The 12,519-nt window shown below is 36.5% G+C and overlaps 1 protein-coding gene across 2 annotated transcripts in view; it reads left to right on the top strand.

Annotated features, from left to right (window-relative positions):
• The window catches only part of aplf (aprataxin and PNKP like factor), a 31,632-nt gene extending 23,643 nt beyond the window's left edge, over positions 1 to 7,989 (top strand). Inside the window, exons 9-10 of one of the 2 annotated variants that reach the window (XM_056456515.1) lie at positions 5,627 to 5,743; positions 7,735 to 7,989. In XM_056456515.1, coding sequence (XP_056312490.1) covers positions 5,627 to 5,743; positions 7,735 to 7,795 — 178 coding nt within the window. In that variant the 3' untranslated portion in view covers positions 7,796 to 7,989. The remainder of the gene's footprint in view (positions 1 to 5,626; positions 5,744 to 7,734) is intronic. The other variant, XM_056456514.1, reaches the window with a different exon arrangement.
• Positions 7,990 to 12,519: the final 4,530 nt, after the last annotated feature.

Below are 12,519 nucleotides of genomic sequence, written 5' to 3'. Positions count from 1 at the left end.
GTTGACAAACTTTATGGTGGCTTGAGAGCCTAGTCTGAAGTTTGACGTAGTTTTAAAGTTGAAATAATTGAAGTAGTTAAGAAGTCTGAAACAGTTGGAAGAGATAGATAACTACATACATGTTAGCATGTTACTTGTATGGATTGGCATGTTTCTTGCTAATGCCTCATTCACCTTAGCAGCGACTTCGTAGCTGCCTGTCGCTGTGGGTGTGTGCTTTAATCGCAGGTCTGTGTAGGTATATACAGCACGAATACAAGCAGCCTCTCAGCGAGCTGAGAGAGGATCACGTGAGCTCTACTGGGGCTCCTATTGGCTGTCACTCAAGAAAGATTGGGCAATTCTCAACTTTCTCGCATCGCTCGACACGCCCACCTGGTGACCAACAGTCGCTGGCGCTCGCATAAACAGGTCGTCGGAAGTCGCTTACTTTCCATTGAAATGAACGATCGCTTGTCGATTTGCTGTTGCGAGTCGTTCGTAGAGTGAATGAGACTTAAAGCCTGTTTCACACCGCAAGCATTAGCAGAGCATGAGCAGCGCGTGTTTTTTTTGGTGTCCATGTTAACAGATTAGAGCTTTCATACTGCACACAGAAGCAGTGCGTCAGCGTGAGCGTCGCTGAAGCAGCAATGCCGCGATAGTTTCAGTGCTGGGTCTATTTTTGCTCACGCTCAATTAAAGTGACAGTGGCCTAATAAAGAAAAAAGTAGCAATTTTACCAATCAATGCCTCGATAATATCCACTGATTTATATATATTCAATCAAATAAACTTAAACGATTAAAAACTGCAACAAATATTTATTTTGGCCTGAATAGGGATGCACCGATACCATTTTTTGGAACCGATCCGATCTCGATACTACAATTCTGAGTGTCGATCGATACAGATTCGATCCCGATACTGTGCCATTTTTATATTTTTCATTATAATTTAATTAAAAAAAAATTTCTGAGCATAATACCGTTTCAAGAGTTCCCACTTAGATATGCTTGGCGTTTAAAGCAGGTTTGGCATGCTGTCCCGGGAGAGAACCCTGAGCTCGGAGATATTTGAGCCCAGGGCTCCCGTCCGGTCAATAAGCATATCAGGAGATCCGAGATCAGGTAGGTCTCGAGAGCTCCCCTATAGAAAAGGGAGCAAAAGGAGGAGATAGGGTGGAAGGGGGGATTCTTCCAAAATGAAGATAAAGCAGTAGGGAGAAAATGATCCATTTATAGTAAACTAGGATCACTCTGATTGGATTATTACTGATTACAGATGAGCGGCCAGTCGTGCTCAATCATATCACGTGCTCCTAAACTGCTGTAAACTAGGCTACATTATTTGAGTATTTGTTTTGACATTGATCTGTTGTGGTCCAGCTTATGTTTCCTTTTTTAATATTAAGATTTTTCTTTAAAATCTGCAATAGGCTACCACTATTGACACTAATCATTGGTAAAATAACCAGCCTTTTAGCAAAGCCTGATATTTTCCTGTAGGTTTGATACACTGAGGCCAGTTTTACTCAATAATCCCTCGCCAAATCTCGCCATGAGTGAGACGGATAAAGTTCAAAACAATGTCTGTTTATGTGCTTCAGCGCCAAAACACAAACTGGTCTGTTAAATAAAATATTAATATAAATAAAATTACAGTGAAATATCCGCAGTTTCACAGAAGCCTATATTAGGCTAGATAATTTTATGTTAATGACAATTTATAGCTTATTGCACCCGTCAGTTTCTCTTTTATTAATGTAATCAACTACTTTGACCACAATGAGCCAGACTTTACTAACTATTCACAGCACTTAAAGTATTCCTTATTATTTATTAACCACATATATAAAAAAAATATATCGATGACGATGTCCAAGAAGACGTTAATACCATTAACATCCGTCGTAACAATATATGGTTTGCCTAGATTGTGTGTGCCAGATTGTGTGTGCCTAGAACGTGTGTGGTTCTGCGAGCCTGCAGCTGGATATTATTGATTTCTGTGGCGAATTTTGGTAAAAATCTGCAGATTTCTGCGGAATTATTTTGGGAGTATCATAAATAAAACCTTAATATGTGAAATAAAAATTATATCTTTTTAACTTTTATTTAATGTTTACAAAGCAAATCCAATTAGATCCACTTTACTTGGTAAACAAAGCAAGTCTCTCATATAATATCTCTACTAAAAGAAAGAAAATATTACTGTACAAACTGCATTGTACATAAATGATGAACATTTCCATATTAGTCAATAATATTACTGAAATTAACTTAAAAACTGAATGAATATAGATTTACACTCATTTACTCAAGTAAATAAACAGAATTAATGATGGGCTAAAAATCTGAGGAATTCTGCGAGCACAGATTCCGTGTGGGCCTAGGAATAGCGCGTTTTCCTAGGTTTAACAATAGAAGTCTATGGGACAGTTGCTAGGGTGCCGTAAGTGGTTGCTAGGGTGTGGCTAAAACGTTGAAAGGTCATCAGTGATTGGCAGATTGGTAGGCTGAGTTAAATGAGCCCAACTTTAAGTCTGTATGAAAGTCTGGTGCAAAGTTATGAGGTCACAAAATGTGACCCAATGTTAAATCAATGGGACTTTTCTGAATTTTCCAGGTCAGCTTTCAGAAAATTGTAAGTCGGATCAGTTGGAAAAGATATAGCAACCCGAGTCAGACCAGTTTGGAGGTTTGAAGGGTAGTTTGGTGGTTGTAGTATGAACGGTCTAGGAGGAGATGCATACAGAAATTAGTCTCAGAAGAAGTTTATGTAGTATAACGGTATGTTGGCTTTCTCAAGTCACCATAATAAAGGCAATTCTTCTCCTTCCAAAAACAGTACACCGGTCATTCTTGTGTGAACAATTGAGAAAATGCTTTTATCATGTACTGCATGACAATACGGAGAGAAAAGAACAATAAAAAGATGCAGCGAATGCGAGTCCCAGCAGGAAAGTGAACAGCGCACAAATGCAGACGCTTTAGTTTTTTTCCATCACACTTCACCCCTGCGCTTGAGGACAGAAGCATCCTGCAGAAATACACGTTCTGCGTTTCTATCTCTCAGCTTTTAGCTATTAAAAAGTAAACGTCAGAGAATTAGCCATCAGGGAAAACATGTGCGCATCTCTTTGAAATACAGCACCACAAAAACCATTTCAGTCCTGCAGATTTACGCACTTTGAAAGATCTCTGAGGAGCTTCTGGTGGAGAATGTTTCCTTAATCCTCGTTTTATCTTGAGATAACATTACCTGATGGATAATTCATCTACAAAACAATATTTCAAGTCTTATGTTTATAGTATTACCTGTTGGATTTGTAACGTGAATAAGCAAAGATTCCACTGTCATCTGCTTCTAGTTTTCCTTTCTACCAACATCTGTGATACTAAATCGTAATGTAAACTGATACTAAGAGATGCGATATTTAATAGCTGCTATAATACAGTAACTGCTGATTCAACAATGTGCCAGCTGATAGTACCAAATATGCCATCAAGGCTTAAGAAAAGACCAAATCTGCAGACAATTATTCATTCATTTATTTTCCTAGTCTCTATTTTAGAGGTCGCCACAGTGGAATGAACCGCCAACTATTCCAGCATATGTTTTATGCAGCAAATTCCAGCCACAACTCAGTACTGAGAAACACACTCATGCACTACGTCCAATTTAGTTTACAACGTATGGAGTTGTGGGGGAAACCGGAGCACATGGAGGAAACCCACGCCAACACGAGGAGAACGTGCAAACTCTACAAAGAAATGGCCCAGCCGGGACTCGAAGCAGCGATCTTCTTACTGTGAGGCAACAGTGCTGTTGTAAATCTCTTAAAAACCCTTGTGTTGACCCAACATTGGGTAAAATATGGACAAACCCAATGTTAGGTAAAAATGTAGGACAAAAAAAAGGACATTAGGTGGGAAAAAATCGGACAAAAAAATGTTGGGTTAAAACGACCCATTATTTATTAGAGTGTATAAGTCATATTTAAGCTATCAGTAGCTAAACCTAGCAGCTTAGGACTTGCTTGTATCTATTATGGCATTGCTAATGTGACACTGTTGTAAACATGTTTTTAGCATGTTTAGCATTATACTAATATGAATTAACATGTTGTTAACCAACATTTACACTGCTTGTAATATTTACATTGATAACATGAACATGCTAATTAAAATTAATATGTTAAACATGCTTAAATTCGTTAGCCATGTGGTAAAATAGGCTAAAAACATGCTAACAACATGCCAGCAAAATGTAAAACTTGGTTATCAACATGTTAGCATAATGGTAAACATGCTAGAAACATGTTTACTGTTAGAATTACATTAGCAATGCCATAATCCATGCTAGCAAGAGATATTAATTAATGCCAACAATATTGTCTGTTACGAAGACAATGTTGGTCAAATGCTAATTCATGCTAGTAGCCATTCATGCTAACAACATGATAAATGGTAGCAACATGCTTTAACTAGTTTTATATTTTTGTTTTGTTGATGTAATATTGTTGAATGTTTTAATATAATTAACTGAAATTATTATAATAAATACATTTATTTTATTACTCGTTAACATAAATATCACCGTTTAATGCTAATATGAAGCACTGCGCATGTGAGATGCCTTGTCCGGTTGAAAGGTCTTCAACTTTCACAAGCAGCGCAGCTCATTACTGCCTGTTCTACAGCATTTGACCAATCAGAAGAACTTGGAGGCGGGGCAAGCGCTGCAAGCTTTTGTTAATAGTAGAAAGTTGTCATGACAACAGTTTTATTTACAGTCACAGCATGGTGAAGGAGGCGCTCGTTGTCTAGAATATCCTGAGTTATATGAGGCATGGGTGTCAAGGTGGTGCAGTGGGTAGCATGATCGCCTCACAGCAAGAAGTTCGCTGGATCGAGCCTCGGCTGGGTCAGTTGGCATTTCTGTGTGGAGTTTGCATGTTCTCCCCGTGTTTGCGTGGGTTTCCTCTGGGTGCTCCGGTTTCCCCCACAGTCTAAACACATGCGCTATAGGGGAATTGGGTAAGGTAAATTGTCCATAGTGTATGTGTGTGAATGAGTGTGTATGGGAGTTTCCCAGTGATGGGTTGCAGCTGAAATAGTATCCGCTGCATAAAACAAATGCTGGATAAGTTGGCGGTTCATTCCACTGTGGCGACCCCTGATTTATAAAGGGACAAGCCGTAAAGAAAAAGAATGAATGATATATGAGGCATCTTAACGTACTTATAGTTTCCTATTTCTAATAGGTCTGTTATTATATCACGCTTATAATATCATATCACATCATGTGGACCTCATGCTCGGCTGCGCTTTTTTTAAATCTCATTCCTGAGCACAGCATCTCTCTCGTTTTTAAAAGCAAAGACATGTTGGATATGAAAGAGCCCTTACTCTTTCAAAGTTTCATTGTTGTTAACTGAAATGTTGCATTGTGTCGTGGATGGGTCACAAGAAAGATAAGGACTCTCAAAAATGAGAGAGAAATCACTTGAATTTGCAGCTGATGGTCTGTCAGTGTAATAATGAAGGTGCTTGGATGCCAGTGATTTACTTGATTTGCTGTATTGTGTTTCATCATGCATTGCTCGACTCATCAGTAAGCAGTTGTGTTTTCCTCCATTCAGGAAGAATCCGCTTCACTTTCAAGAGTGCAGTCATCCCGGAGACAGCGACTATGAGGAGGAGGAAGCAGATGAAGATGATGATCGGCCTGAGTGTCCGTACGGCACCCACTGCTACAGGTGACGCCTGATGCTTCACTTCTTTAAAGCTTTTTTATTTAGAGGATGATCCGCTCAGTCTATGAGGAGGCGCAGCTTTTGAGATCTAGAGTTCATTATAGTGCTTATCTGCAAAATAGAAGCTTTAATACTCCTTGTGGTTTTACTTTATTAGATGAAAAGTTGGTTTAATTTAGATTAAAGTTGTTTTTTATTTTAATAAAAGTCAACGGTTTGACAATTGAAAATGAAAACATTATGATAAAGTAATTTAGGGATTGTAATTGTACAAAATTATAGTTCTATATTTTGCTTTAATGGAATGTTTTTTGTTTTAGTTTTCTATTAAAATATAGCAATAGTAATGTTTCAAATTTTTTTACTCCACATTTTTTTTTTAATAATAATCATAATAATCTATAATATTGGTGGCATGGTGGCTCAATGGTTAGCACTGTCGCCTCACAACAAGAAGGTCACTGGTTCGAGTCCTGGCTGGGTCAGTTGGCATTTCTGTGTGAAGTTTGCATGTTCTCTCCATGTTGGCATATACAGCCACATCGCGTATACTCGTGTGATACTGCGTTTATACAACAGTTCAACATCATAATCGTGTGTATAAAAAAGAAAATCAAACACGGAGAGTCTCAAAACGCTTTTGTAAGAGGAACTACTTTCTTCTGCAAATTCATTCACATCTGCAGCTGATATCAGAACGGAAAAAGCCGTTATTAATTCACCAACATCACTTTAGATCTAGTAGTTGAATTATTCTTTAGTGTAATGTCTAAAGTGATGACAAAACAGGTAATTTTGTTCACATTTTAAGATTATAAGGCTGAACTGCATGAAATGTCATCAGTCTACAGAGATATCTCCCAGTATTTCTCTGTTACAATCGAAGATCACGGTATTACTATGGTATAAATACAGCACTACAACATAAGAGAGAGATCGACTTAGGAAGTCATTTACCTGTTTAATAATGATTTGATCAGCTGTAGTTAGAAATTATAGTTTCTCTTAGGGCTTATTATGCAATCTCTGTTGCCATCTTGTGGATGAACATCGTCAACCGTCTTTGCTCAATGACAGGCTAATGGCTGCCGACTCACTGTCTCTCAGTAATTTTAGATATATTTTAAAACAGGCACTATCCTTATAAATAAACTGCATAGTTGCAATCTAAACAACTACATTCTCCACTAAAAAAGCCTCAAAAGTACATTGTTGCCCAACAGCAGCAATATTTGTCAAACTGTAGAGTGTCCTCTGCTTGTTGCTGTATGTGGCCGGAGGGGTGAAGGGTTAAGAGGCTGGACGAGTGCTGTCACTGGCAGAATATCGCACGGCTATCAGCCAATCAGATTCAAGAACCAGACAGAACTGTTGTATAAATATATTTTATTTCATTTTATTATTTTTTATTACTACTACAAGTTTGGGTCAAATTGTGCAATTCTACAAACTAGCAGAACAAACCTATATATAGATAAATATTTTGTTATTGTTTTTTTGGTTTTGTTTTGTTTTAGTTTTGCTGAATAATACTTAAAGTCATTGTGAACCAGAAGTTGCTGAACCTTTTATTCCATGTTTTATTTTTTTAAGGCATGTTTTAATGTAAATTCAGAACTGCCAATCTCATTGGTCAGATAGTTTTTAATGCAACGTGTCAAATGCAAACATGTGGCATTTTCTTTTAAAAGTAAGATTTTATGTCTGCAGTTTAATTCGTTTTTTTGTGTATAATATATAAGTATAAACATTTATATTGTATATAAGTTTATTTGTAAAGTGCTTTTCACAATGATTATTATGTTTATATTATTCTTATTATAGTTTATTCAGGAGTTCACTTTGACAGTAATCTGGCTTGTACATGTCCTGGTGTACATGAGTACACCATTAGTCTTAAATCGAGTCAGTGTGCAAAGTGCGAATACTCTGAATGTGTAGCATTTTTTTTAAACATTTGTTCTTTATGCTTGCTTCTATATTTCTATATACAGGAAGAATCCACTTCACAAGAAAGAGTACAAACACACAAAGTCACCACGTGAGTATTTTTAAAAGTGATTTTAGAAAGTTAGATGACACACTGTAATGTTGGGTGGACAAAAGCACATGAATTAGCATGTTGCTAGTATGTTTTTTGTACTTTAGCATATTGTTAACATTAATTAGCATGTTTTTAGCATAGAATAAATGAACATGACGCTAGTATTTTTTAATTAATTAGTTTCTATTATAAATTAACAGTTTCTTTGGGATCAAGGCATTATAAAACATTCAAACTGCTTGTTAACTTGACATGTTTCTAACATTGGATTTAGCATGTTGCTAGCATGAACTGTCATGTTGCGAACATGTTTTTAGATTGAGTTAGCATAGATTTTCATGTTGCTAGCATGTTTCTTAAACATCCCATAAATTGGGATGTTGTTAACATGTTCGCAAGAATTAGCACGTTGACAGCATGTTGTTTGTAGCATCAATTGGCATATTTGCTAGTGTGGTCTAGCATTTATTATTGCTAACATGAATTAACATGTTGTTAAGCATTAATTACTATGCTACTTGTATGAATAAGCATGTTTCTTCAGGCATGTGTTGCTTACAAGAATTAGCAGGAATTAGCATGTTGTAGGATTAGCCTGTTTCTGTTTTTCCTGTTTCTGTTTCTATATTTATAATGTTAGCAAATAAATATTTTACCAAATGATACCGTTAGCAAATGATACCTTTAGCAAATTATAATGTTAGCAAATAAACATGTTGGCAAATGATATCATTAGCAAATGATACCATTGCCAAATTATACTAATAGCAAATTATACTGTTAGCAAATGATCACATTGTGATATCGTTAGCAAATGATACCCATAGCAAATTATAATGTTAGCAAATAAACATGTTAGCAAATGATACCATTGCCAAATTATACTAATAGCAAATTATACTGTTAGCAAATGATCACATTGTGATACCGTTAGCAAATGATACCCATAGCAAATTATAATGTTAGCAAATAAACATGTTAGCAAAAGATATCATTAGCAAATGATACCATTGCAAAATTATATTAATAGCAAATAAAATGTTCCTAACATGTTTAGCATGAGTTGACATGTTTTTAGGATGATCTAAGCTAGTTGCTAATGTTTTGATTGATGAAGATCGTGAACTGAATGGATGTAGCTCTTCGAGATTTACTGTTTGAAAGTTTCTACCCCCTCAATGAAAGTTACTGGATTTTTAGGAAAACCGTAAGTCGGTCCATTTAGAAAAGATATAGTATAAATGTTGAGATCAGCCAGAAGTTCTGACGTGAGTTTGGTGGTTGTAGCTTGAAAGCTGCCGGTGGAGATGCATTTAGAAATTCAGTCCCAGAAGAAGCTGAAATGAAATTAAATAGGACTTCAGTTGGCTTCGTCAGGTCAGCATAATTAATCATTTCTGCCCCAGTTAAATGTTTGTGAGTCAGATGAAGGGTTTATTCAGATCTCCGACTTTAAGAGCAACAATAATAATAATAATAATAAAAGTGATGCTGACTTTTGAAGACTGATTGAGAGAAAGAGGTTTCTATCTGTCCTCCTCAACTTTAAATGTAAAAATGCTGGCTCCGGATTTGGAAATAAATAATAATAAAGAGAAATGACTCCTGTGAACTCAATAAATGTTTTTATGGTGATATGTCTTTTTATGACGGCTCAAGCTAAATCATCACATTGCTGCAGGTCGAATGTGAAATAAACAGTTTTTATCTGAGAAGGAGAGGGGAGGGGAAATATTTGTTGCACTTTCCAACATCCAGATCCTTATTCCTAAACAAAGCTGTCTGTGTTCCTCTGTCCTGTTGAATCTGGATAGATCCATCAAGCATCAGACTCTAGGTATAATATGAGAGCTACATGCAGCGACCGTCTTCTGGACATGTTTCAGAGTTATACAGGGTTTTTCCTGAATTTAGGCACGGTGTAAACCACTACAGTTATGTGAGCTGCTTGTATTAGACACACTAATCTGCACTTGGAGGTCCTGTGGAAAGTTAAACATCTCAAATGACTGTGTGCTTAGATTATAGGGCAGTGCTTTAAATCTAATAAAGTAGGGTTTTTTTATTAGCCATAAAAATGGAGGAGGAGAAGCAGTGCAGTTGCTAAAAACAATTCATACAAATAATTCTAGAGAGAAAGAGCAGGAAGAAAAAAATATATATTTTGTTTTGTTTATTTTGTTCCAACTTCTGTTTAACAGAGAGATTTTCTTCAGCACATTTCTAAACATAATATTTTTATTAACTCATTTCTAATAACTGATTTATTTTATCTTTGCCATGATGACAGTAAATAATATTTGACTAGATATTTTTCAAGACACTTCTATACAGCTTAAAGTGACATTTAAAGGCTTAACTAGGTTAATTAGGTTAACTAGGCAGGTTAGGGTAATTAGGCAAGTTATTGTATCACGATGGTTTGTTCTGTAGACTATTGAAAAATATAGCTTAAAGAGGCTAATAATATTGACCTTAAAATGTTTTTTAAAAAATGTATAGTCTGGTTATTGTCAAAAGTACACAAAAAAGACATTTAAAATGTTAGAAAATACATATTTTCAAATAAATATTTAATAAATGTATTTATCTTTACTGGAAATATTTTTCAGAGATTTTGCTCCATATTGACATGATAGCATCAAGCAGTTACTGCAGATTAGTCGGCTGCACATCCATGATGTGAATCTCCCGTTCCACCACATCCCTAAGGTGCTCTATTGGATTGAGCTTTGGTGACTGTGGAGGCCATTTGACTACATTGAACTCATTGTCATGTTCAAGAAACCAGTCTGAGATGATTCACGCTTTATGATATGGCGCAATATCCTGCTGGAAGAGTACACTGTGGTCATAAAGAGATGGACATGGTCAGCAACAATACTCAGGTAGGCTGTGGTGTTGGTGCAAGGCTCAATTGGTACTAATGGGACCAAAGTGTACCAAGAAAATATCCCCCACACCATTACACCACCAGCAGCAGCCTGAACCGTTGATACAAGTCAGGATGGATCCATGGCTTCATGTTGTTGATGCCAAATACCACCAAATGTCACAGCAGAAATCGAGAGTTATCAGACTAGGCATAGTTTTTACAATCTTCGATTGTCCAATTTTGGTGAGCCTGTGTGAATTGCAGCCTCAGTCTCCTGTTCTTAGCTGACAGGAGTGGCACCCAGTGTGGTCTTCCATTCACCTCAAGGTTGGATGTGTTGTGTATTCAGAGATGCTCTTCTGCAGACCTTGGTTGTAACGAGTGGTTATTTGAGTTACTGTTGTGTTTCTATCAGCTGGAACCAGTCTGACCATTCTCCTCTGACCTCTGGCATCAACAAGGCATTTGCGCCCACAGAACTGCCGCTCACTGGATATTTTCTCTTTTTCATACCATTCTCTGTAAACACTAGAGATGGTTGTGCATGAAAATCCCAGTAGATCAGCAGTTTCTGAAATACTCAGACCAGCCCGTCTGGCACCAATAATCACGCCATGTTCACTTAAATCACCTTTCTTCCCCATTCTGATGCTCAGTTTGAACTGCAGCAGATCGTCTTGACCATGTCTACATGCCTACATGCATTGTTGCTGCCATCTGATTGGTTGTTGAGAAATTTGCGTTAAAAACCCAGCATTTTTTAGAGTGTGTATTTGTGTTCTGACCCCTCATGATCACCCCAAAACATTTCCAACAGCTGCGCGGTTACAAGCCTCAGTTTTTCAGTTTTCCTGTCAAGAATAATCTTGTAAATTCAGCTTTGAGCAGTGCTTTTTGAGAAGCACAAACTACAACCATCTTCTTGAGCGAAGCAAGTCAAAAATGACATGCTATTCATTTATCAGTGAAGGCATCAGCAAATGCTAATAAGCGAACGTCAGAAGAGCGCGGCAGACGCGTCTCCTAACATTTATCCGGAGCGGTGCTGTGGGCCACATGTGCAGCTTTTTCCTCTCTAGGGTTTCTACAGTATGTTTCCACTTAGTTTAAGAAGAATTTAATTACACTCAATGTGACGAGGAACGACCCAGAGGAGCCTCGGGTTACCCAGCACAACATTATGCTCATTCAGATATGATTCAGATTTTGGCTTCATCAGGGGTGATAAATATGCATGAGGCTACTCTAAACAATAAAGATATTGTTTGTTCACCATCTGTGGACGTCAAAGCGATTGCATCTTACAGGACCAAAGCTGTTGCTCAAATCTTTAATAACAAACACTTTGAGGTGAAACTTGATTGATGAATGACGGCCTGAAAACGTTTTTAGCTAAATTACAGTTCAGATATAAAAAAAAGCCTACTGATGATGATGATGATAAAGACACACTGGTTTGTGTCAGAGAGACTCATTTCAGGCTGCTCGCTTATATAACAGGAATTTTCTTTGGACAAAAAAATGCAGTTTTATAGTAGATTATGTGATAAGGTTGATTGGCTTTACGTTAATTTAATTAACTGTGTAATTTAAATGATAAAATCTAAATTATGATTTTGCACAAAAGTTTGGGGATGTAATCTTTTTTGTACTTTAAAAAGTCTCTTATTCTCTCCAAGATTTGGATTAATCGTATAGCAAAACCTGTAATATTGTGAAATATTATTACAATTTAAAATAGCAGGTTTCTTATATATATATATATATATATATATATATATATATATATATATATATATATATATATATATATATATATATATATATATATATATATATATATATATATATATATATATA

This window comes from Danio aesculapii, chromosome 1, assembly GCF_903798145.1.
Source record: "Danio aesculapii chromosome 1, fDanAes4.1, whole genome shotgun sequence".
NCBI lineage: Eukaryota > Metazoa > Chordata > Actinopteri > Cypriniformes > Danionidae > Danio > Danio aesculapii.
This window is presented reverse-complemented; position numbering and strand designations above follow the sequence as displayed.